The 26,592-nt window shown below is 49.8% G+C and overlaps 1 protein-coding gene and 1 pseudogene across 2 annotated transcripts in view; one reads left to right on the forward strand and one right to left on the reverse strand.

Moving 5' to 3' along the window:
* Positions 1-599: 599 nt before the first annotated feature.
* The window catches only part of TBXAS1 (thromboxane A synthase 1), a 184,866-nt gene continuing 158,873 nt past the window's right edge, over positions 600-26,592 (reverse strand). For both annotated transcript variants that reach the window (XM_074379003.1, XM_003929758.4), the window contains 4 exons: positions 13,010-13,101; positions 4,714-4,851; positions 3,086-3,248; positions 600-859 (listed from right to left, as the gene is read on the reverse strand). In XM_074379003.1, coding sequence (XP_074235104.1) covers positions 785-859; positions 3,086-3,248; positions 4,714-4,851; positions 13,010-13,101 — 468 coding nt within the window. In that variant the 3' untranslated portion in view covers positions 600-784. The remainder of the gene's footprint in view (positions 860-3,085; positions 3,249-4,713; positions 4,852-13,009; positions 13,102-26,592) is intronic.
* LOC120365468 (U6 spliceosomal RNA) lies at positions 11,970-12,064 on the forward strand (annotated as a pseudogene).

The following is a 26,592-nucleotide window of genomic DNA, read 5'->3' on the forward strand; positions in this document are numbered from 1 at the left end:
AGAGGTCTTTGATCGAGGCCAGCCTCCTTATTTTACAGAAGAGGCCCCTGAGGCACAGGGAGGTGAGGCTGTTCTTCCCCAGCAACCGCGAGTGCACAGCCTCTGGTGGCAGAGCTTGAGATTCACCTTGCAAGTGCTTCGTTGAATGCGAGCTGCTTAGCAATACAGTAATTACTTTTACAAAAAATTCCCTCTATATTTTGATTCTTTGATCAAAATGAAGATATGGTGTTCTTAAAAAGTATATCATTTTTCAGACTCATTTTTCTGTCGATTGAAACTTGACTATAAAGTTGGTACTACCCTACCTAGGAAAATCAAAGCATAATAAAGCTTTGAAGCCACTTTTGAGGTTAAACTTCTGACAAATGTCATTCCTTAAAACTCCACATTACACGAGAAGCTGGAAGAGCCACTAGCTGGTGCCATCTGGACAGGCTTACCTGGGTGTCCTCCTGTGCCCTGCGCCATAGATTCCTTTCAGCATGAGCCTGAGACTTCCTTTAAAACCTCACATTCTTGGTTATTTTGTCAAAACTACATTTTCACTTATCAGCAATCCTTCATTTAGAGAGTCAGTGCAAACCCCACTGGCAATGTCAAAACCAAGTGCAACAAACGTTTATTAAGCATTTAGGGAATGTTACAGAGATAACTTCTTTTATCCTTGCAGGCCAGGACTCTTTCAATCACTTCAGTGACATTTTCCCAAAAATCTGAATTTTCACACTCAGGACTTATTTTGAATTTGGGGGTACCCTCCTTCCCCTGGTGGCCGTCTGTGTCAGCGGGGTACAATCTTGATATAGACACCATTTTTTGGACCTAGAGCAGATGTGGATTCTAGCTGCAGTGGCACCTAAAATAGAGAAAATTAAAATACTTGTCAGAGATAGTAGCGCCTCACTGTACTAATGAAGACTTGGAGGTTCAGGAAGGCCAAGTCCCTTGTCCAAGTTCACACAAGAAGAAAGCAGAGAGCAAAGCCCCAAACCTATCTTCCAGTGACTCTAGCCATCCCTGCTGATCCTCATCTCACTCCCCAGTCCTGGCCAGTAACTGAGCAATGCCCTCTGGCCGAGGGGCTTTGGGGAGAGCAGCTTCATTCTGTTCCGCTCATGCATGCTGTGGTCTGGCCTCACTGACATCCAGAAAGCTTTCTTATGTCCACCTTAAAAGGCAGAGCCGGTGGTGGACTGGGAGCTTCAAAGAAAAGCCAAAGGATTACTCAAGAAGTCGGGTTTCCTCTGGAGCTGTAAGTGAAATTATGACCCAATGGCTAATGCAAGCCTTCACAGCTGAGTCTCCAGGGTCTCAGTGGGCCTGCACTTGTCTCCTGTGGGAACCACAGCCCTCAAAGGCACCTGAAAAAGCTGCAGTTCCCAGCACGTGTCTGAGCAGACGTGGACCAATGGGGAGCCCTCTCGGAGTGGGAAGTTGGGGTGGGGAATGCAGAATGGGCTCAGCCTTGTCTCGAATTCGGAATGCATTCTCCCTGGATCCAGCAGGCTCTGGGACTCATGTCTGCTTCTTAAGTCGGGGAGTGCCAGGCGTTAAGTGTTCTAGGAGACTGGTCTGGCTGCTGTACTGTACGTCGAGATCATGGGGAAGGGAGTCAAGCCCCGCACATGTGTAAGTCCCGAGGCTGTGGGGCTGCTCCTCTGCCCCTTGACCTCACTTGGTTTGGCGGGTGCTGCCGACGTGCCCCTCCCTCTCTCCAGCCCAGAGTGTGTGGACGAGTTCATTTTCAGTACCTCAGACTGTTTCCTCCAACCAAGCTCATGATTCCTCCAGGACCAGCAGCCAGTCCCAGGTTCTCTGTCAGAGGCACTGCCTGTCTCAATCTAGAATTGTCGCTGTCCCTGTGTCCTTATGCTTTCCTATGCTCACCTCTCCAGGTCTGCAGCTGAACAGAGGGTTCTGGGTGGCAGGACCAGCATGATAGGTGCAGGGGACAGCAATGGTCAGGCTGGTCAGGGAATAGCCAACGCTGTGCAGAGATGCAGCTGGAAGTCAGGAAGGAGGGAGGACTTGGGAGTGAACAGGATCTGGGTCAGGACCTACGTTTCTTTAGTCTCTGGCTGCTCATCCATTTGTTCATTAATGTTTATTGACTGAATAAGTGAGTACCTGCCATGCGCATGGCATCAAGCTAGATGCTGGAAAGTCCAATAATGAATATGACAGGCTGGGTCCCTGCCATCACAAAGCCTGCAGTCTAACTGTGTGTCCTTAGGCAGGTTATTTAACCTCTCTGAGCTTTGGTTCTTCATCTGAAGAATGGGAATATTAACACCTACTCTGTAGGATTGCTGTCAGCGTGAGGTGGGGGGCATATAAGCTCCCGACCTATTGTGGAGGAACTGGTCTGCTGGTTCTGGAGTGTGTGATGGGTGGGGGAAACAGGGCTGGAAGGTGGGCGGGGCCGCATTTCAGGAGACCCCAGCCCTCTGGGTGAGGACAGGGTCTGTGCACCAGTTGAGGACCTCAGGAATGAAAGCCTGTGGTGTTGGGAAGAGTCTGTGTCGCCACCTGTGAGAGGGACCAGGCTGATGCCATGGGGACACGTGAGTGCAGGAGGGGGGAAGGCAAAGCTGGGGGCACCCCTCAAGGAGCTGAAACCCCTCAGCTTCCCCTCCAAGCACACAGCACCTTACTCGGTCAGGAGGGGCCAGAGGATGTGTCCCCAGCTTCTGCAGGACAAGCCATGCACCCCCCCACCCCCAAGATAGGCACATGTCACAACTGCAGAGGCCATTGTCTGTGTGCTCTTGGAAAGAGGGAAGAGCTACAGCCAGGTGAGGTCCAGCCCTGATGTGCAGAGAGCAATAATAATAATGATGGTCAGCACGTGCTCGGGTTAGTGCACCAGGGCTTAGCTGAGCACTGTGTGAACTCACTGAATCCTCACAGGATGTTGAGAGGCAGAGGGTATTACTATCATCCCTGATTTACAGATTAATAAACTGAGGCCAAGGGAGGTTAAGAAGCTCGCCCAAGCTCATGGAGGGAAGAGCTCTGGTGCAGAGAACTGGGTTGCCCCCACCCCGACCCTGACCCCGCTCCCGGGGCAGTGGGGCCTCACCTGGGTCTCAGGGCAGGCTTGGAACCGGAACTTGTGCAGCACGTGGAGCAGTGTCAGCTTGACTTCCAGCAGCCCCAGCCGCACCCCGAGGCAGCTGCGTGGGCCGGCCCCAAAGGGCAGGTACGTGAAGGGCCGGTGCTGCCGCCGGGCCTCAGCCGTAAACCTGCAGGTCCGTGTGGTCAGGGCTGGCTCAGAACACCCGCTCCCTCCCCTCTGCAGCCCTGTGCTCCAGCTGAGCCACCCCTGCATCTGAGTCAAGGATGTCCCGAAGGCTCTGGGAGCTGGTGGCTGCTCATTCCTGAGCCTCAGTCCCACTCTGCTCCTGTCCGCCTGTCTTCCTGCACAGCCCTGGCAGAGCTGAATTCACAGAATCACCTGCAATGTCCACAGCGCCCTCCCTGTCTCCTTAGGACTTCAGCGCATGGCTAATAAGCCCACAGACTTTCTACCACCCACAATTAGAGTCAAAACACAGCATCCCTGAACCACAGGGCTCGGCAATCACAGCCTTCACCTGGGCCCATGGCACCATCTCCCCTCCCACAGAATGACTCAGCCGACACCTGCTTACTTCTTTGGCAGGGTACCAGGCGCCTCTGCACCTCCCCAGCCCTCCCTGGGGACCATGTCCTGCTTGCTTGCCCTGCTGGTCCCTTGAGCCACACTGGCAGTGACTCCCCTGCCCACACTTGCTTGACAGGCCCCAGCACTGGACACTTGACCCATTGGGAGCTGCAGTACCTGGACGGCTGGAGGCCCTTCCTCAGAACTGCTAAATCTCTCACCAAATAGCGCATTTGCCTGCAGAGTGTGGCCCATGACAGTGAAGCTAGATGGCACTCACTCTTCTGTAAGAGCGAGCTCACTTCTTACTGCCTCTGGGCTTTATCGTGAGGCTGTAAGCCTTGTGGCTGCGGCGTGTTCAGGAGCTGCTGACTGGAATATTATCTGCATAGATCCCATTGCTCACACTTTCCCAGTGGCTGGGTTGTAGAGTTGGGCTGAGTTCAGTTGGAGCCATGAAAGGTGAAAACGCAACTAGTGCCGGCCCAGCCCTTCCCTTGCCAGATCTCACACACGGGGGATAGTGACTGGTTCTGATGAGGACCAGGGTGTGGCCGCCTGCTCAGATGTTTCCAACCACAGAGCCCAGAAGTGAAATGAGACAATGAACCGAAGCCAGTGTTGGAAGGAGGGGACCCGGGTCAACCAGTGGACCCCTTGAGTGTAGACACGGAGACACTGGCTGAAGCTGTGGTTTTGGCATAACTGCCTATTTTAAAAACAGGAAATGATGTTCTGTTACTTTCCAGTGCAGACCTTAAATACAATCCTGTACCCCATGTCCTGGCTTGAACGAATGGGAGACAATCATTTGAAACTGCCTTGTTCCTTGCATGCAGGGCTGCTGAAATGCTAAACCTCTGGATTCACTTTGGAACTTGAAACAATGGTATAATCATTTCCTTTGGAAATCATGCCTTGCAAACATCTCTGAATTCCCATAACTTTTGACTACTGGGGACAGTGTTGCTAAGTCTGTACCTCCCGGCTGCTGCCTCCACTGGTCAATTTTGACCCCACACACACACATCCCTTCAGAGCTTTTTAATGGGGGCAGCACTCACCGTTCAGGGTCGAAGGTCTCGGGGCTTGGCCAGTGCTCTGGGTCATGGTGCAGGGCACCCACGGCCACCTCCAGCACGGCGCCTGCGGGGATCTGCTGCCCCAGCACCTCACAGTCCTGAGCCGCTTCCCGTGTGAACCTGAGGGAAACACCAAATGCGATGAGCACGCGGAGTCTGAGTGTGAAGGAGAGCAGCGGCAGGCAGCACAGTGTGCGGAATGAGGCTGGGGGACAGACGACCCCCGGCTCAGCCCCCTTCCCAGGGTAACCAAGCCCCCACCCCATTAGCCCTCACTGCCTAGGAGCCTGCAGCCCCGAGGCTAGGCTCGCTTGGTCCTTGATGAAAATTCACTCATCCATCCCTTCATGAATCCATTTGTCAAGTACTCAGGGGCCCCTCTTGTGCCCTGTGTTGGGGTGCAAAGTGCTTTGGAAGGATTGCTTTCATAGTGGGGGCTTGGAGGGTCATTCCTGGGCCCAGCCCGTCCTATCTTCCCATCCACAGTCAATCCTCTTAAAACTGCCCTCACTCACCTGTCACTCCCTCTGCTCCTATTTCACTGCCTAGCCCTGCTGCCTGACATCTGTCCCCTCCCTCTCGTGGATGGTCCCCATGCCAAGATCCCCAAAGACCATTCATGGGCACGACTGATGAATACTCCTCAGTCGTCATCTGCCTTGGTTCGTCGGCATCATTGACTGTCTTCCTCCTGCATGTTCCGTTTTTTCTGTTTTCATTTGGAAATAATTCTGAACTTACAGAAAAGTTGAAGAACAGCACGTAAGGTACCCGTGTGTCCTTTACCCAGATTCACCTGCTGTTCATGCTGGGTCCTCCTCCTCCTCCTTCCTTTTTCTTCCTCCTCCTCTTCCTCTTTTTTTTTTTTTTTTCTTTGAGACAGGTCTTGCTCTGTTACCCAGACTAGAGTACTAGAGTGCAGTGGCGCAATCTCGGCTCACTGCAACCTCTGCCTCCCAGGTTAAAGTGACTTTCCTGCCTCAGCCTCCCTGGTAGCTGGGATTATAGGTGCCCACCACCGCGCCCAGCTAGTATTTGTATTTTTAATAGAGACAGGGTTTTATCATCGTGGCCAGGCTGGTCTCAAACTCCTGACCTTGTGATCCACTCGCCTTAGCCTCCCAAAGTCCTGGGATTACAGGTATGAACCACCGTGCCTGGCCTCTTTCCTTGATTTCTAATAACATTATTTGTGTGGGTTTCCTATTCCATCGCTGGCGCTCCTTCTCCCTCTCATTGGCAGGCTCTTCTGAATCCTCTTAAATCCTGGTGCTTCCCAGGGATTTTGTCCACACTCCCAGATTCGACTTCCATTATCTCCTAAGCCTCCTACCTCAGCCCCGGCCTGAACCCCACGTTCTATTTCTGCCCACAGACCCGGCCTCTCCCCTGGACAGTCCATAAGATCCTCGAAAGTTGGCCTGAGCAGCAGCAGATTATCAGAATCTTCTCCTCCTTCTGTTTCCCACACAGGCTTGAGCAAGCCAGAAACCGGAAGCCACCCTGGACTCCTCCCTCCTCTGTCTGCAGATTCATCAGAAGATGAATATGGTGCCATCTCCATGTTTTACTGCCTTTCAGGGTCCTCTTTAACTGAGATTCTCATCTCTCCTCGAGCTCTTTTCCAATCCAGTCTTCTCATGACAACCAGAGCCGTGTCTCTGACACATAGTTTTGTCTGCTTCTCCCCGAGGATGGCTGCGTAGGACAGGGCTGTGGAGCTGGGGCAAGTCCCAGGTGCTTGAGGCTCTGTGGCCCTAGAGCTGAGGCTGGAGTCACAGCAGTTAGTTGGTAAAACCTGTCGCTGAAAGTCAAAGGGAATCAACGGGTGAAGTGAGGCCATGAATTGGAGAAGGCAGCAGATCAGACACCAGGAAGACGGACAGTGACTTGCGATGCACAGCGAGAGGTAGTTTAGGACCTGGGTTTGAGACAAGGCCACGAGCAGGTCAGGGGTGTTGGAAGCTGCTGGCATTAATGCGGTCTCCAGGTTTGTCTGATCAAGCTGCATTCAGAGCTGAGCATCGGGCCGGTGTTCAGGGCTCCTGGTGCTGTGAGATCACACCCCAATCTGACTGCTGAAGCCCCTGTAGCTTCTGAAACATCTGACCCACCTTCCAGTCCCCCAGCTTGGGTCTCTTCCATGAGGTCTGCCTGTGAGAGCCATTCCCGGTTTCTGGGAGAGTTCTACATTCCTCACCTCACCCGTTTCTTAGAACGAACACCTGTGACTGCAGAAAACACCAGTGAATCTCTCTCTCTTGCAACGTGGAAACCTGGCATGGCTCTCTTAAGCTTGTACCTTGTTGATTACGGCCTCGCAGGACACCCTGGGAAACAAGTCTGCCTGGAACTACGCAACTCAACTCTTGGGCTGAGCCTTGAGACCACCTGTGTCAGGGACTTCCTTTCTGCTCCAGAAAACTCTTGCCAAGGAAGATAAGCCTCTGAACCAAGAAATAACTTCACTGTTGGCTTCAGGAAATGAATGCAAACCAATTTGTCTGGGCAAACCGCTTTCCTATCAGGGTAATGGTTCACTTGCTTGAGTAAACGGTTCACTTACCAGACAGCAGTCTTACCTGTCAGAACCCCCTTCAACTCACCTGCCTGTAACCCCTCGCTCCTAAATTGTTAAGTCACATGCCCAGTTTCAAACTCCAAACCTTCTAAGTGTCCTTTCCTGATCTGCTGGCTTTGCGTTCCTGTTAAACAAGGGTGCTGTCACCCTTGAGACCTATAGGTAACCTTCTAGAAACAAAATTCGAGGTGGAGAGCTGAAGAACTGGTCTCTTCCTGAACTGGAGTAGACTTTTGGACTTTGAGTGTTGAGTACATGCTCTCAAGAGTTCTGGTCATGGCCGGGTTTGGTGGCTCATGCCTGTAATCCCAGCACTTTGGGAGGCGGAGGTGGGTGGATCACCTGAAGTCAGTCAGAGTTTGAGACCAGTCTGGCCAACATGGTGAAACCCCGTCTCTACTAAAAATACAAAAATTAGCCAGGCGTGGTGTCATGTGCTTGTAGTCCCAGATACTCAGGAGGCTGAGGCATGAGAATCGCTTGAAGCAGGGAGGCAGAGGTTGTGGTGAGCCGAGATTTCGCCACTGCATACCTGAGTGACAGAGCGAGACTCTGTCTCAAAAAAAAAAAAAGTCCTGGTTACAGTTGATTTGGGATTTTAAAGGACGAGATAGAGCCTTTTAGGTCAAGGGCAGAATTACAGCCCAGCGTCTCTTCGTCACCTCCCCACACCTCTCAGCCCACACCCTCGCCAATTACTTCTGTGACTAAAGGTTTCCACTGAGAAGTTTCTCTCGAACTTCAGCATTATCCCACTTCAGCAGATCTGTCTCACAGCAAGAAAACGAAGCCCCCCTTCCTGCCTCCTGCCTTCCAGACCTCCAGCCTTTTCCTATCCCAGGTAACGTGGGGGTTGGGAGGAGACACCAGTCATAGCCCCTGTCAAGGCGGGCCTCGAGATGCACTCCCTACGTAGCAAAGGTCTGTTTCCCGAACGCATTCCGCACATGGGCTCCCACTCCTGTACCACCCCCACATGGCTGGAACCCATGAACAATCTTCTGAGTCTTGAGTCCTTCTCACAGGACACCAGAGCATCAAACGAGGACAGGCTCAAACCACCCATCAGCTGCCATGAGAATTCTGGAATCTTTCAACACCAGAATTGGTTCTGGTGAGGCTGGATTTATTTAATTACTTATCTGCTGACCTGTTTATTATTTCATTGTGGTAAAATAGATATGGCATAAAATGTACCATTTGAACCGATTTTAAGTGTGCAGTTCTGTGGTGTCACTACATTCATTGTGCAACCATCACCGCCATCCAGTTCCAGAGCTTTCTCCGCTTCCCCCACTGGAATTCTGTATCCCCTAAGCACTAACTCCCTCCCCTCCCCTCTCCCTGGTCCCTGGCAGACTGCCTTCTAATTTCTGTCTTTGTGGATTTGGCTCCTCTGAGTGATTCCTGGTGAAGGAAGGAAATTTGGGTTTGAAAATCTGTTCCCTGTATGTCCCTACCGATAGCGTCTTCTCCCAGAGAGGAGAATATTTGATCAGATTGTTCATTTTACCCAAGGGCAATCGTACAATTTCATTTATGCTTCACTTTTAAAGGGTAGACTATCTATGCTTACATATGAATGTAACATTTCTAGAAGAATACTTACATTTCTATCTTTCTCTTTTCTAGGGGATGGGACTGGGATGAAGATGGCAGGGGGCCTTTAAAAAATTTTTATTCTTCTATATTGTTTAGGAGACTTTTTTTTTTTTTTTTGAGACAGAGTCTTGCTCTGTCACCAGGCTGGGGTGCAGTGGCATAATCTCGGCTCACCGCAACCTCCGTCTCCCGGGTTCAGGCAATTCTCCTGCCTCAGCCTCCTGAGCAGCTGGGATTACAGGTGTGCATCACCACGCCCAGCTAATTTTTGTAGTTTTGGAAGAGATGGAGTTTCACCATGTTGGCCAGGCTGTCTCAAACTCCTTAAGTGATCTGCCCACCTCAGCCTTCCAAAGTGCTAGGATTACAGGTGTGAGCTACTGCACCTGGCTGGGATTGTGTGTGTGTGTGTGTGTGTGTGTGTGTGTGTGTGTGTGTGTTTTAAAGTATAAACATGCTATTTTGGCAATAAATAATTAAAAATTAAAAATAATTCTATGCTGGATTTTACTTCAAGCTGTAGGATTGGACTTGCCTAAATATTCTAGAGGAAATGCAATGATTACAGTAATTACTGTTCCGCCCTGCTCCTGCCCATAAAAGATTGAGAGTAACTCGAGGCTCCTTGCTGCCCCCTCTCTCTATTATGAGCCTTTCACGTAACAGAGAGGAACAGAAAAAGGCCAGGGCTGCAGGAGCCCATGGAGATCCTGAGCTGCTAATGAAATTATATGTGCTTGGAGCTGATAGCAAACACTAGCACTGAAACAGGGCAGGCAGCTGGGGGTTGCATCTGCACCCCAAGTTCCAAAGGGGCCAGACGAGGCTGTTCCCTGGCACCTTGCTTTTTCATCTTACAGCCTGGACCTGGAGGCACATAGGGCCTTCCCTTCCCTGTAGACTGAGCCACATAAGAGACCAGCAGAGGCTTCGGAACCACACCGCACAGCAGCCCAGTAACCTCAGTGGTGCTCAGCCAGGGCTGCTGTGTTTCCCACGAGGGCCATGCAGATTTTCTTCTATGAGTAAGTCAAAGTTGTGTCAGCACTTGGGAAAAGTCAACATGCTTTTTGAGATGAAATAAACAAAAAGGCTCACTACTCCCTACATTCACCCCCAAATCCTTTGAGCAGAAGCAGATGGTCCTCTGGTCTAGGTGAGGATTGTGAGACCTTGCCTCTCTCATATCAGAAGAAAAGTTGGCAGAGCTGATAGGGCAAAAAATGCCCATGGGGCAGGTGTGGAGCAGGTGTGGGGCAGGTGTGGGGCAGGTGTGGAGCAGGTGTGGGGCGGGTGTGGATGTGTGGGGCGGGTGTGGAGGTGAGGGCGGGTGTGGGGCAGGTATGGAGGTTTGGGGTGGGTGTGGAGGTGTGGGTGGGTGTGGGGTGGATGTGGAGGTGTGGGCATGTGTGGGGCGGATGTGAAGGTGTGCGGCAGGTGTGGAGGTAAGGGCAGGTGTGGAGGTGTGGGACGGGTGTGGAGATGTGGAGATGCGGGGCGGGTGTGGAGGTGGGGGCGGGTGTGGGGCAGGTGTGGAGGTGTGAGGCGGGTGTGGAGGTTTGGGGTGGGTGTGGGGTGGATGTGGAGGTGTGTGGCAGGTGTGGAGGTGAGGGTGGGTGTGGAGGTGTGGGGCGGGTGTGGAGATGTGGAGGTGTGGGGCGGGTGTGGAGGTGTAGGGGGTTGTGGGGTCAGTGTGGTGTGGGCCGGGGGTGGCCCAGGTGAGCGAAGCTGGATGGAAGCTGGGCATTCCACTGTCCGACGGGTGCCCCTGCTCCTCCCCACACACCTCACGCTGCAGGCAGCTGAGTGGGCACTGCAGTTCCACCTACACCACTCACTACCTCTCATCCATTTCTGCCGGGCCAGCCAAGCAGGCGTGTGTCCCCACTTAACCTCTAGGAAGGCGCAGCGTGGGGCTCACCCACGATCACACAGTAAACCAAGGCCAGCGCCGAGACCACCTTCTATACGCCCTTTAGACCCGTTCGGTGAATTCTAACGACTTCATCCAGGTTCTCTAGTTTCTGTCTGATCCTCAAATGAGAGCATGGCTTCCTGGTCCGCCTACACTGACTTCCTTTTCTGCTCTGCTGTTCATGATGGTCAGTGGAGAGTTGGCCACCGCGTTTCCATGTTGAAGAGCCTTTGTTATTCAACGTGATATCTATACAAGGTCTCGTGTGATGGATTCTTGACTGAGTTTAGGTCCAGGAAGTCCTCTTGCTGGTCCTCTTGCTGGAGAACACACCTGTTCAGCTTGGTTGCTCCCCGTCTTGGCCAGGAGCCCTGGTCACCAAGCCAAGGCTGGACCCCAGCTATCAGCCACCTCTGGGGCCCTGTAAGGCCTTCTTTCCTTTGAATGGCCTTTGTTCAGTTTGATCACTGAATGCTCTATCTTGAACTTCATTTTAACATGTACATCAGCTGCCCACAATCCCCTTGGAAGAAAGCTGGATATCAATCATGAGAAAAATAAGGCGGGGAGTGGTGGCTGATGCCTGTGATCCCAGCACTTTGGGAGGCCAATGAGGGCAGATCATCTGAGGTCAGGAGTTTGAGACCAGCCTGGCCAACATGGTGAAACTGTCTCTACTAAAAATACAAAAAATTAGCTGGGCATGGTGGCAGGCACCTGTAATCTCAGCTACTTGGGAGGCTGAGACAGGAGAATCGCTTGAACCCAGGAGATGAAAGTTTCAGTGAGCTGAGATTGTGCCATTGCACTCCCGCCTAGGTAACAAAGCAAGACTCTGTCTCAAAAAAAAAAAAAAAAAAAAAAAAAAAAAGAAAAAAAAAAGAAAAAGATTGGATGACCGTTTGTGTGAGGCTCCCAAGAAGATCAGGGCTGCACATCAGTTCGTAATGCTGGCATTGGGAGAGGGTGCCCAGAGCCTCTGAGTGACTGGCCTGCTTCCACAGCGAGATCCGAAACCCTGCGTGCTGGAGGACGAACCACACCACTGAAAGTTTCTGTATTTGCTTCTGGACTTGAACATTTGGACAATATCTGCAACTGCATTCTTTGTAATGCTTTTGTTTTGAAATACCATTTTGAGTGCTCGCTTTGGCAGCACATATACTACAATTGGAAGATTAGCATGGCCCCTGTGCAAGGATGAAATACCCTCAAATCATCTACATATTCTCTTTAAAAATGGTGAAAGGTATCTCCATATGGTTTATGTGATCTATTAATTCATAAAAGTGTTGAGTGGAATTTATCACATACGGTTAATGCTTTGTGCTGCTTCTGTTTCTAGCACCTGAAACCTGGCTGTTATTTCACTCTCTGTAAGGATCTGGGGACAGGAATTAAGGCATCCTCTCTATGGAGTGCCTTGTTTGGGAGAGTTTGAAAGCAGCACAATACTTGGTTCTACTCTCAAGGTACCCACAGGTTGGTGTGACCAGCTGGTTGATGTGTACATTAGTGAAACGTCATGGAGTGGCAGGCAGGTATCCAAGAATATAGCATGGAACATAGTGACAGCTCAAAGCTCTGGGGGGAAAGGCAGGGAGGACCAGGTGAGGTAAGCCTGATGCAGACGTCTGGTGGGGTGGTGAGGCTTTTTGCGGGGGTGAGTTGTGTTGAAGCTCCAGGATGGGACAGCTGGGGGTGTTGGATGGCAGGAAGGAGCTCCCAAGCCTCAGACAGTCCCCTACTGGAATGCCAGCTCCAAGATCGGTCAGGGACTTTTATCTATTTTATACACAGCCGATTTCCCAGTGCTTGGCACAGAGCAGATGCTCGATAAACAATTGCTGAATGAATGAATGAATGAATGAATGAATGAATGAACAGGCAGGGGAAATGGCAAAACTCAGCAAAGGCTAGGAGACCAAAGGGCTGGCTTGGGTTGGGGAGAAAGGCCTTGTTAAGAAAAGGTCAGTGAAGCTTTGAGAAGGTTGTTAACCTGTAGGAAAGCGGGCCAGATATCTGAGGTGCCCTTGGGGATACAAAGGAACCCAGGACTCAGGGGTTGCCTCCCAGAAACACATGTGGTAACTGATGGAGGAGGGCCCTGACCTGTGGGGTAGGGCAGGGGGCAGGGGTAGGGAGTGGAGGCTGGGGTGGGGGAGGGGGCTGCGGCATACCTGAAAGCTGGTGGGTACATCCTCAGCGTCTCTGCAATCACCATGTCCAGGTAGGGCAGGCCTTCCTCGAGGCTGCAGAACTCAGGGGCCGCCTAACAGAGGGGTCGTGAGGAAGGGAGAAGTTCGGGTTAGCCTGACTCTCACAGCATTTTGTCTTTTCCTTAAATTTCAATCTCGTTTCCAACTCTGGCAAATATTTAAACAGAAACGCCACAGAATGGAAAGTCGATACGACCCAAATTGCATCTGACTGGCCCTCAGGGTGTTCTGTTGTGCTTACATCTCATGGTGCCGGCCTGGGGCTCAGGGGTCTTTGAGGGTAATCCAGAGAAGTTCGGTTATAAACTGCAGCGGCTGCCACAGCTGCCAGCATTCACCGGGAGCTGATGCTGTGGCCGACCAAGTGCAGCAGAGGCTTATTTACTCCTCCACCAAGCCAGGGTGGCAGCTGCTTCCCATCGCTTAGATGAGAAACCTGAGGCTCGAAGAGCCTGTCACAGGGTACTCATTGCCAGATCATGAAGTTAAAAGGCAAATAGTGAAATAGCAAATAAAAAATTCGCAACATCTATAAAGGATTAACAGTAACAAAAAACCAAAGAGCTACTACCAATCAGTAGAAGACAACTAGCTAGAAAAATGGTCAAAGGATACGAACAGGCAAAACAGAAGAAATATGAATTACCATGATAAAAATTCAAGTTGGAATGAGATTCCATCTGCCCAAGTCAGCTTAGGAACAGTTGGAAAATAGTAGATTTCAGGGGTGCAGATGTGGGGGGATCCTAACACCCCCTGGGCGACTCTCCTGGAGTGACGCTCTGTCACTCCCTGGCTCTCCCTCCTTGGCCTGAAGATGGACACATGTGCCCATGCGCTCTTGAGCAGGGTGTGGGCGCGCCGGGGTGAAGGAAGCTTATTGCTGCTCTCCCCACACAGGTGGAATGAGTTATCTGGTTGTAGGTGATGGCCTCACTTTCTTCACCTAAGACAATGCTAATCCGGAAGGAGTCCCCAGTGTGGGGGATTGCTTTCTTCCTTTCCCTCTTTTTCCCTGAGCAGCAGGAGGCCGGCCTCCCGGGAAAGTCCATTCTGAAGCCACCACCTTTCCAGGAATGAGTGCCAGGAGGCCTAGTTCCTCCATCTGCAGGGGGAGCCCTTCACAACCCTGGAGCAGCCACTGACCCCCCTGCCTGGGACCTCAGCCAGTTCTCAAAGTTAGCTCCTGGGGTGGGCGGAGGTCAGCAGCTGAAGCAGCGCCACCTGGGAACTTATTAGAATTGCACGGCAGTTCAGAGGGGGCAGAAGGGCAGGGGCCAGGACAGGTGGATTCTTGAGGTCCATAGCCAGTATCTTAGCTAATCTATCATGGTATGGCCATTCAATAAAATGCAGCTGCTTAACAATGCCTGTAAATCAAGTTACAGAAATTATAGGTAGTTTGATTCCATGTCTGAGCCTGTTTATGAATTTAGAGGGCCAGGGTGGTATTCCTACTTTGTCATGAAAAGAACAAGTTCTGGTTGGTTTTCCCGAAGCGCTCTCATCTGCATTTCTGGGAAACTGTTCCTTTAGAAGGTTATCACTCAACCCCACACTTCCCACTCCCATCACAGGCCACTGGGGCAACTGGTTGAGCAAGTGACCTGTGAAAAGGACATTATGCATGGGGGTTAACGCTCTGTGGTTGTTGTCTGAGAGTCTTTATAACTTATCTTTTCTTTTTTTTTGAGTCGGAGTCTTGTTCTGTAACCCAGGCTTAAGTGTAGTGGTGTGATCTCGGCTCACTGCAACCTCCACCTCTCAGGTTCAAGCGATTCTCCTGCCTCAGCCTCCTGAGTAGCTGGGATTATAGGCATCTGCCACCATGCCTGGCAAACTTTTGTAGTTTTAGTAGAGATGGAGTTTCACCATGTTTGCCAAGCTGGTCTCAAACTCCAGCCTGCCTCAGCCTCCCAAAGTGCTGGGGTTACAGGCGTGGGCCACCAAACCCAGACATAACTTTATCTTTTTTTTTTTAAAGACAGAGTTTCACTATTGTTGCCCAGGCTCGAGTGCAATGGCGTGATCTTGCTTCACCCGAACCTCTGCCTCCCGGGTTTAAGCAATTCTCCTGCCTCAGCCTCCCAAGTAGCTGGGATTACAGGCACATACCACCATGCCTCGCTAAGTTTTTGTATTTTTAGTAGAGGCGGGGTTTCTCCATGTTGGTCAGGCTGGTCTCGAACTCCCGACCTCAGGTGATCTGCCTGCCTTGGCCTCCCAAAGTGCTGGGGTTGCAGGTGTGAGCCACCGTACCCGGACATAACTTTATCTTTGAATCTGTGCTTTGGAAGCCTGGCTCAGGCATTCCCCTTGCCCCCGCCACTGCCGTGGCTGCCTCCCACGACCAGCTCTCAGCCTCTTGTGCTCTCTGCCTGGCTTCCCCCTTTCTGCCCTGATGTTGCTGTCCACACTTCACAGGGTCCTGGCTACAGGCACAGAGAGGGCCAGGATAGGATGCATGCAACCCTGCAGCATCTTGGGTGGGCATGGTGGTGGCCGTCCTTGCCTTAGGCTGGCAGCACACAGTGTATGCGGAGGAGCTGGCCAGAGGCTGCATCTTGTTGGGGGTAAGCCTCTGCCCACTCCTGGCCCAGGCATTGAGTGTGTCATAGCACAGAGGTTTAGAGGTCCTTGGAAGTTAGTCTGCTGTGGCTGGCTGGGGAAGGCTGTGGGAAGGGGAGACATCTGGACTAACTTCCCTAGACTCTGCCTCCCTGGTTGGATCTCAGTCATCTGTCTGGTGGCTGACAGGGCCCTTGGACGCTTGGAAGGGTCTGGACTCCCTCTTCCTACTTCCAATCTTCATGAGTTTGGTTTGTGTTTGTCTCTTCTGGCCAAAACAAGTCACAAAACACCAATTGTGTAATTTCAGTGATTCTGCACATGAGTTAAAAGTGCTGAAATTTACATTTAAGTCTGGCATTGCTTGATATAAAGACGAATGGTAAAATGTTTGCTAATAATTTAAAATTTGGAGTTTACTTAGAACGACAGTAAATGGAAAATAAAAAGCACCATGACAAGTCAAAAAAAGAGGCTACAGAAGAAGTGAAGAAGCTTGCTGAGTACCACGACGGGCACTTCCCCCCGTTTTGGGAATAAACTATACCACACTTTCATTTCTCATCCGGCCTCACAGATCCTGTTGCCAGCCCCGCACGCCAAGATTGACTGGCCCAAGGGACCAGTCTGGAAATTTGGATCTGGGACAAAGAAAAAGAAGTTTTTCTCCAGCAGGCGGCAGTCAACACAGGGAAGTGGAGAGCCATTGTCAGCCACATTCCGCCTTGTGGATTGATGAGCAGCAAACACCAGGTGGCCTCAAGAGAGAAGAAATGAATCAGATATATGCCACAAAGCCGAGGCAAAGGACAGAGAGACCATTTCTTGGTGCCCCATCAGGTTCCAGTTCCTGTTTGCCATCTGTTCCTGGCAGGGAACCCTGTGGGTGGCATCTTGGTATCTTCCAACAAGTTCCCCCTTGTGGCTGAAGTTATCGATGTTCTGAATTCCGTTATATGCAACCAAATGAATCTTAACAAATGCAGGAGTATACATATATCAAATAAGAAACAGAGCTGCGGCACACCAAAGCAGAGAACCATAGCTCCAAAAGAGAAACGGATCTGGGAGCAGCACCCCTAATGGGTGCTGGTCCCCCAAAGAAAACTGTATGGCTTGTAGGCTTTCAGGGTTTGTAAAAGAAAGAAAACTTTTTGAGATAGGCTAAGGGAATTTTATGTTAGAAAATCAAAGTCTTTATTTACTCTTTCCCTAGATGGGCTTTTTTTTTTTTTTTTTTATGCTTCTACCTTTTAGATCAAGATACACCTACACCTGTAGGCCAGGCATGGTGGTTCACGCCTGTAATCCCAGCACTTTGGGAGGCTGATGTGGGTGGATCACCTGAGGTCAGGAGTTTGAGACCAGCCTGGCCAACATGATGAAACCCCATCTCTACTAAAAGTACAAAAAATTAGCTGGGCATGGTGGTGGGTGCCTGTAGTCCCAGCTACTCTGGAGGCTGAGGCAGGAGAATCACTTGGACCTTGGAGGTGGAGGCTGCAGTGAGCTGAGATCATGCCACTGCACGCCAGTCTGGGCAACAAGAGTGAAACTCCATCTCTAAAAAAGATACACATGTAAAGATCTTCTTGGTTCAGCAGTTCTACATGTGGCTGTGTGTTAGAAGCAGCCAGATTTTTATATATCTTTAATATAGATGGATGCTTGGGCCCTACTCCCCAGTGCTGGTCTGAGGTGGGGCCTGGGTACCAGCTCTCCTTCTATAACCCCCTGTCCTAATGTGCAGTCAGGGCATCAGTCTGTCTGTCCGAGAACTACCCGAGCACTTCTCCACATTGGAGAAGTGGACAGATGAGGCAGAGAGATGCACACACCTTACGTGTTAGTCGAACCAGTGAGAAAACAAAACTCAAGTCATTACTGGCTGGTCCGCCCAGCTGTGGCTGGCTTTGCCTGCAGCTTTCAGGAACACAGCAGGGACAGAGCGGTCCTGAGCAAATCCTGCCAGCAGAGGGCAGCAAGCGCATGGTAAATGGGAACTTCCCATCCCGGGAAAGGACCTTGGAAATCCTCGCAGGATCCTTTGCGACAGAGAGGAGTAAGATGATGCCCAGAGAGGAACGCCTGTGAACCCAAAGACTCAACGCAGAACTTACTCTGAGTGTCCTCGTTCATTCACCAGTCCCTCAATGGGCACCTTGGATGGATTGGGTGCTGGACTGAGTGTTGGGGTCCAAGAAGGCTCTGCCCACTGGGGAAACAGATTCCCAAACAAATCATTACCTGGATGTGTAAAGTGTTATTGACTGGGCTTATGAGGAGTAGAAAACCAGTTCTGTTTGAGAGATCCTTCATTTACATACTCAGGGAATACATACGGAATTGGCGAGCATGATTCACCAGGCACTGTGCTAGACCCAGGAGATGTAACTTTAAAACGCATGGACATAACCCAGTCTCTTGGAGCTTCCAGTCAATCAGGATACAACCAAATGGATAAGAGTGAGATGGGAGAACAGACGAGGGACACACATCCCAGACATCTGAGATCAGTGACTCTGCCTGGAAGAAGCGACAACATCCAGGCTGAGATTTTTAGGATGAATGAGAAAAAGCCAGTGTAAAGTGGATGGATGGGCTTGTTCAGAGGCAGCTGCAACCAACCTTAAACAAATACGGATCAACCAGGGAACCGTGAATCCCACAGGTTATTGACGCTTTCAAGAGTGAATGCGCATTTTGGTTTTAGTTGATAACGCTATTGTGGTCATGTTTAGAAAAGAGTTCTTATTGGGCCAGGCACGGTGGCTCACGCCTGTCATCTCAGCACTTTGGGAGGCTGAGGCAGGTGTATCACTTGAGGCCAGGAGTTCAAGACCAGACTGGGCAACATGGCGAAACCCTGTCTCTACTAAAAATGTAAAAATAGCCCAGTGTCGTGGTAAGCACCTATAATGTCAGCTACCTGGGAGGCTGAGGCAGGAGAATTGCTTGAACCCGGAAGGTGGAGGTTGCAGTGAGCCAAGATCGCACCACTGCACTCCAGCCTGGGCAATGGAGGGAGACTCTCACCCCCACCCCCCCAAAAGAATTCTTCTTTTAGAGATATGTACTAAAATATTGACAGATGACATGTTCTGACATCTGAGATTTAAAAAGTAACTGAAGGGGGGAAAGGGTGGGAAAATAAATGAGGCTGGAATGGCATGTGTGAATCCTTGCTCCAGCTGGGTGGCTGGGACACACAGGAGTACACTAAACTAGTCTTCTAATTTGTAATCTTAAAGTTTTCCAGAGAAAATGTCAAAATACTAAATACAAGTGTTAGTAACGCTAGCATATGGAACAGCCTATGTAAAGACTCGGAGGGGTGTTTAAAGAAATAAAAATAGTTCTGTCCACTGGCCAGTAGGAGAGGGGCCATTTGAGCTGAACCTTGGACGGATGGTACTTGCCGGCACAGAGGGTGCAAACACATCCCAATGGGGGAGCCACTCGGGCCATGTCAGCTGTGTGTGAGCGCGGGGCGCACAGCAGGGCTGCTGGGCTGGGCACGGAACAAGGTAGGCGGTGCTGTCAAGCAATGAGACCGAAAAGTGGTTTTGCTAAATGGGTATGTTTCTTTGGTGCCTAGAAAACACTGACAAAAAAAGATCGAGGGGATGTCAGAGGGTAGAGTTGACATGTATGAAAAAGGGGAGAGAAAGGTGAGTTTGTCCAGGAAGTGCTTTTCCTTAGAGGAAAGGACTGGCTGGCTCACCCTGTGTGTTGAAAATAGAAGCAGTGTCCGCGCAGCGGTGCAGGCAGGAGGATGGGGACTCTGAGCTGCGCTTGTGGCGTGGACTGGCCCACTCTGTGCCTTGGCCTTTGGTCCTTGGCACGCCTGGTCCTCTCCCAGCACCTCCAGGCACCTACGTTACCAGTAGCTGGTGAGGGTGCGGCAGGTCTGCTGGGCCTGGAGTGGCAGGAAAACCCGGGGGACCGAGCAGAATATTCTCTTATTTCAAGCCAGGAAGCACCTGAAGCTTCTTTGTTTCCAAAAGATCACATGAAAAGTCACCCCCAGGGTTCTCTCTGCCTCCTGTTTCAAAGGCCAAATTACTCAGAATTAGAGTTGGGGAAAATCTCAAAATCAAGCAGTGCTGTCCACACCCAACGAGGAAGCCCCTGCAGCCCCTCGCCCTGACCTTGGCCTGGCCTCGGGTCCCACAAAGGAGGCAAAGGGCAGGGTTCCGTTCAGGGTCTGTAACCCTTAGCCATGGCCTTGGGCCAGTCGCCAGGGCAGCATCAGTAGGTCCCCTTGTCTGTAATGCTGTCCCACACATCTTGCAGAGTAGGGTGAACAAGAAGGTGAAGGTGGAAGTCTTTGGCAACAAGATGGTACCTTGTAAGAGGTGATATTTCTGTTTGAATACGTTCAGTGGCAGGAAAGCTTATTTCAACATGAGGCACATAGAGATACTGAACTATGCTAACAGGATGTGTTAAGGGAAAAAGAAATTCTAAAATCCTATCAAATTCATTTCAGCTGGGACTTATTTTATAAACTAAGTAACTGCTCTTAGAAGATTGAAAATTAAATATTGGGAAACATGGAAATAAAGAAAATAAATAGAATCTTTACCTAGTGGTTTACATTCTCAAACCAGAGTTTCTTCATTTTGGGGGAGACTTTTTCATATGTATTTGATCTTCAATGGGCAGTAACTTCTAATTGTATTTCTAAGATTCTTGGTCTTAGTCTTTCCATCGTATAGTTTAGGATCTGGAAACCAATGCATGTTTATTTATTTTCTTGCTCTGTGGTGCAGGCTGCAGTGCAGTGGTGCTACCATAGCTCACTGCAGCCTTGAACTCCTGGGTCAGTGATCCTCCTGCCTCAGCCTCCAGAGTAGCTGGGACTACAGGCGCAAGCCACCATGCCTGTCTAATTTTTGTTTGTTTTTTTGTAGAGATGGGGGGGTCACTATGTTACCCAGGCTGGTCTTGGAATTCCTGGCCTCTAGTAATCCTCCAGACTCAGCCTCCTAAAATACTGGGGTCACAGGCATGAGCCACTTGGCCTGGATTTAAATATATTTAAATACAATAGATTAACCTGATGGTTTAGGGGACTAACTCTATGGGAAATCTATTGATAAATCCTTTTAAGTAGGAAATAATGCTTCGTACTGCCCTCTCCTATTTAATCTCTTTTCTATATTTATCATTTTGTGTATCGTTTTCCCTGAAAGCTAGAAACACACACACAGTCACACACCTACACATACGCCACACACTGGGTGTGTGTGCAGATGTAATCTGAAGTATAAATAAGAAAAAGAAAATAAAAATGTCATTGCTTTCACAAAGATTTTTCCTGGAGATTCAGGGACCTAATAGAAAAATTACCATTTTTCTATTTTGTTAAAGGAAATAGAAGCGTGGGTGGCTTCAGTTTTGTTCCTCAGAGCAGGAGGAACAGCAGCATCTGTAGTATTTATACGTTCCCAGCCGTCACTAGACGGTCTTTTACTAAGAAGTGGGCCAAGCGATGTTGGCCCTTGCCCTCTTGAAGCAGAAACTGGAAATCCCTTAAGCCCAGGGACAGCTTGGGGCAATACAGCCATATGAAGAATGAAGATTTCCATTCGCTCTGATTCTTCAGGGACCGTGGGACTGTAATATGAAACCAATCTGTGGAAAATGGGGCAACCTTCGCTTTGCCCTTCTAACCATAAACCAGAGGCAAAGCCCCTCACCCTTGCAACTGGTTTCCAAGGGGAGCCCTGACTTCTTTTTTTATTTTTTGGAGACAGAGTCTTGCTCTGTCCCCCACGCTGGAGTGTAGTGGCATGATCACGGCTCACTGCAACCTCCATCTCCCAAGTTCAAGCGGGTCTCATGCCTCAGTCTCCTGAGTAGCTGGGATTACAGGCACCTGCCACCATGCCTAGCTAATTTTTGTATTTTTGGTAGAGACTGGGTTTCACCATGTTGGCCAGGGCTGGTCTTGAACTCCTGACCTCAGGTGATCCACCCACCTCGGCCTCCCAAAGTGCTGGGATTATAGGCATGAGCCACTGTGCCTGGCGGGCCCTGAGTTCTTATGGCAAGTCTGGGGAGGCTGCTGAGGTTCTCTGAGCTCTGACATTTCACCTTCTAGATCCCATAGCTGTTGTCTGAGTTCGGTGGGTCCAGTGAGCAGTTTCAAGGCTTGCAGGAAGAAACAATGGAGGTTTGGTTACAAGAAGCGGGTGAGAAACCTTTCCATCCACACTGCTGGCTTCCCTGGCCAATGCCCAGAAAGTCCTCCAAGCTGGTTTCAATAATTTGAAGGATGTTGAAATTCATCCACACTTGAGAAAAAATAATTAGGAGAGTGTACATAGCATCTATTTATACCTACTTCAGAAGGAGACAGAACCCATCTCATAAAAACACAGGGATTATTCTAGATGTTTTTGTACTCTGAGGCCCAGGCCATTAAGAGATTAGGTGCAGAGATGTAATGAAAAAGCATAAACCAGGCTGTGGTGCGCACACAGACACACACCCCATGGGGTGTCAGTCCTCTTGATGATGGCTCTGAGCTGAGCTTCACTGATAGTGCTGACCCTCTGCAGAAACTGCTGTCTTCAGAGATCTAGAATAATAAGACTGTTTTGCCTTGTGAAGTACTTTATTGCTCACCAATGGATTTTTACAGCCATTATACCATTTGGTCCTCACAACCGCAATGTGAGGTAGGTAGGGCAGCTTTTATTGTCTGTTACATAGATGAAAAAACCCCAGTGATTTGGAGAGGTCAAGTGACGTGTCCCAGGTCTCATGGCCAGTCAGTGGTAGAGTTGGAACTGAATGCAGGTCTTCAAATTCCAAGCCTTTTCCATTACCTAGGCCTACCTGGGCTTATCTTCCTTCCCCCAGCCTTTCCCTGTTCCTTTCCTCTTGCACATTTTATGGAAGAATAACATGCATATGGAAAAATATGACATCATCACAAGCATAGAGCTCACTGAATTTCCACACCATAAGCATTCCTGTATAACCAGCACCCAGACCAAGACAGAACCTTCCAGTGCTCAGAAGCCAGCCGCGGTCCCTCCCCGTCACGTTCCCCTCAAGAGTAACCGCTATCTTGACTTCTGACATGAGAGATTACTTTTGACTCTTTGTCTTGAACCTCATGTAAATGACGTATTTCCACGCAGGCTTTCTGGCCTGCCTTCTTTTGCTCAGTTTCGTGTCTGTGACAGTCATCCACGTTGTGTAGCTGCGGTGTGTTCATCCTCGTGGTTTGGTGCTCCATTGGGTGGGCTGCCCAGATTTATCCATCCTTTTTCTTGTCCCTGGATATTTGAGTTGTTCCCAGGTTGGGGTCCATTATGAATAAAGCCTATGAACCTTCCTGTTTATGGCTTTTGGTGAACAGAGTGCAAGTTTCTGTTGGGTGTACATCTAGGAGCAGGACTGCCAGGTCACGAGGGATGTGTACGTTCAGCTTTAGTAGATGTTGCAAACAGTTTGACCAATAGGTTGTTCATGCTACCTAAAATTTCAACAGTGAATCAGTTGAAAAGCAGCCTGTTGACATCTAGTTTCTTCTGTTTACTCTTAACTGCAGGTTCCGCTCCGATTTCTTCTCCCTCTCTTGCTAATATTCTGAAATCTAACTGCTATCTCTATTCCAGGAAAGGATTGAGAGAAGGAAATAGGGTATTGTTTTGGGAGCTTGAGTTATTTATTCATATAGTGTGCGTGTAGCGGGGGGAGGGGAAAATAGGAACAAATAAAACACATCTAATTACCTAATTTTAAAAAATTGCCCCAATTATCAGACATAAGCACTCAGCACTCATAAGCAAAAATGCATTCCAACATCAACTAGATTCAAGTCTTTGAATTATCTGCTGTTTGGTAATATTTAGGATTCTGTGTTTTCCATTAGTATGGAACATTCACAGCTGATTGTAAATGGTGTTGAAAGAAATAAGCCCCTAAGTAAGTGATAGTTAAATCACCTAGCCCACTTTCTCTGCACTGGGAAGTGAGTGGACTGTATTTAATTTGCAGAGAAAATGCTTTTGTTCGCTCACCCTACAGATTCTGGTTCCCTCTATTTACTCTGCTTAGCAGAGTGTGTGGGGTGAGGGGCAAGGAAGGAGGCGGGATAAGATACGATTCCACACCATATAGAACTTACTCTGTATTTGGGAAACCATTGATTTGTTCATTCACAGATTTATTATTATGGTAATAGGGAGCCACCAAAGGTTTTTGATGAGTAAAGGTAACATACTGAAGATGGCTTTGTGTGATCTGACAATGACATGCAGGATGGCTGGGGTAGAAAGAGTCGGGAAATAGGTCAAAAAGACAGGAGGTTCTTGCAATTGTTCAGGCAAAAGTGAGGTGCTCAGTAGTAGTCACAATGGGAAAAGAGGCTGAAGGAGAGAAAAGCCATGTAAGCAGTAATTCTCTATCTTGACTGTTCCCTATGGACACTGGGGCCCCATCCCAAAACATTTTCATTTAATTGGTCTGGATTGGGGTGCAGGAATTGGTATTGTTTTAATAGCTCCCCGAAGGGATTATCACATGCAGCCTGGATTTCAGGATCATTGTCATAAAGGAAGCTCTACCAGGGGAGGTAAGTCCTGGGATTTAACGGGTCAGGGAATGAAGAGAGATGAAAGGGATTCCTTGGTTTCATTCCTGGGTGGCAGAGAGATAGACAGAAAGAGGAGCACATGGGTGGGGCGGTATCTTCCAGGGGAAGGATCTCAGCTTTTTTGGGGTTGTGCTAGAGGCCCCCACCTCCACCCGACCCCGCAAAGACCGTCAGCAGCTTGGCCTAGAAGCGGGGAGATGGTAAGAAAAACAAGCACAGAGCCAAGCACTGAACCTTAACTATCATCCAGGGAAGGTGGCAGGGCAGGTGGAAAGTAAGGGGTCCTGGACATCTCAGATTGCCTGGGCAGTGCCTGAGAGATTCGAGACTAATTGAGACCATCGATGGCCAGCTCGGTGGCTCATGCCTGTAATCCCAGCACTTTGGGAGGCCGAGGTGGCTTGAGGCCAGGAGATGGAGACCAGCCTGGACAACATCGTGAAACCCCATCTCTCAAAAAAAAAAAAAAAATTTGCCAGACATGGTGGTGTGCACCTGTAATCCCAGCTACTCGGGAGGCCGAGGTGGAAGGATCACTTGAGCCTAGGAGTTGGAGGCAGGATGAGCTATGATTGCCAATAATAATGATAATAATAAAGAAGAAGATGTCACGCCATTGTATTTGTCAACTGAGGCAGGGGCAAGGCCAACACTAAGTCAGTGGGATCACAGGATGAGCAGTTAGAGAGGGGCTGAGTGAGAGGGAGTGAGGAGAGGCTGGCAGACTGCTGCTACCAGGCACACTGAAAGAATTTGGGAGAACAGAGCAAACCGAGGGGGGGCAGGAGAGCATCGTCACCAGTCTGCAGGGCGAGCCCGTGGCCAAGGAGAAGGCTGTGCTGTGCCATGCAGTTGCTGGGGGTGGAGCCAGGCCCCATGGCATCAGTCCCAGAAAGATTCTGACTCCACGTGGGGCAGGATTTTCAAATGACTACAACTTCACAATGCAATAGGCGAGCCCAGGTCCACCGGAGCTTTCACACGAGGTTATGGAGCATCTGAAACGGTCACTGTAGGATATTCATAGGTCTCTCATCAACAGGAGAGGGACACGAGGGACCCCAAGGTGCCCTCCACCTCTGGGCTGGTCTGATGCGGCATGACCACACCCCCACCCACCCAGGGACAGCCTCATGACCTTAGCAGATCCTAGTCACTCTGCCAGGCCAAATAAACGTCACAGGAAGGCAGAGGGCCATCAACTTGCCTTCCCCACGCCCCCGCGTGCCTTTCCCATCCCTTGCCTCTGTGTGCATCTCGTTGATCATTCACTGTAAGAGTCAGAGTGCAGGTCACTAGCTGTTTGGGGAAATGGTAAACAAAGATAAGAGCTTTAAGCACTGGAATTTATTTTTTTATCCACTGGCCTAAAAGCAACTGCATGTTAAATTTAGAAGGCTGGTGCCAGACCCCTCCCCGCCCCTCCTGCTTCCTGTGCCTCTCACTGCCCATGCTCAGAGCATGGTCTCGGCTGACTGTGGAATACGAGATGTGTTTGTAGGGCCCAGGAGTCTTCAGAGGCTGCCTGCCTGGATGTTTATAAAAATGTATCGTCTGAGGGCCTGGGAGAAAAGGGCCGTTTCCTCTGTTCCCCGGCTCTGCTCACCATTTCAGCAGCAGCCATCTCTGCCCAAATATTTACCCAGACGTCCTCCCTGGCCAGGGCCCTGGGCGCATCAGTCCCCCGCTGTCGTTAGGTGGGATACCCCCAAGGGAGGGAGCAGCATTTTCAGCACATCACCATAGGATTTATTAATAAGGCCTCCCTCACGCCTGGGAGTCTATAATTGAAGAGCTCTCTTTTCTCTGTGGGTTAAATCCCTTCCCTACCAACTCCAAGAACCTGCAGAAATCCTTCTATTGACCTGGAATTCTGTTGTGTCGAATATTGTCTGAAATAAATGAGCCACTGTCTGGTCTCAGAATTTTCTGGGTAGAAAGAGATCTCCACTGTGATGCAATTTATTGCAGCAGGATTTTTTTTTTTTTTTTTCCAGCTCATCCTGAATTCCCTTTTGCCCGCTCGGTCCATTTTCACAGTTCAGGATATAAGTGGGGAGGGCTAGGCCCGAGCTAAAAGAAAACCTCCTTTGCCCAAGGATGATGTCCAGAGGCTTAAACATTGGCTGGTACCAGGTTGTCATGGCTGCTGAGTAACTGAGGTCCGTTTGTGTGGCCAGCTTAGAAGAGAAAGATAAGACCAATGCTCTTAGCTGGCATGGGGAGACCAGTCATAGGACTGTAAAAAGGAAACAGCACCTGGGCACAGTGGCTCACACCTGTAATCCCAACACTTTTGGAGGCCGAGGCAGGCAGATCACTTGAGGTCAGGAGTTCAAGACCAACCTGGCCAAAATGG

The sequence above is a fragment of the Saimiri boliviensis genome, chromosome 10 (genome assembly GCF_048565385.1).
Source record: "Saimiri boliviensis isolate mSaiBol1 chromosome 10, mSaiBol1.pri, whole genome shotgun sequence".
Lineage (NCBI taxonomy): Eukaryota > Metazoa > Chordata > Mammalia > Primates > Cebidae > Saimiri > Saimiri boliviensis.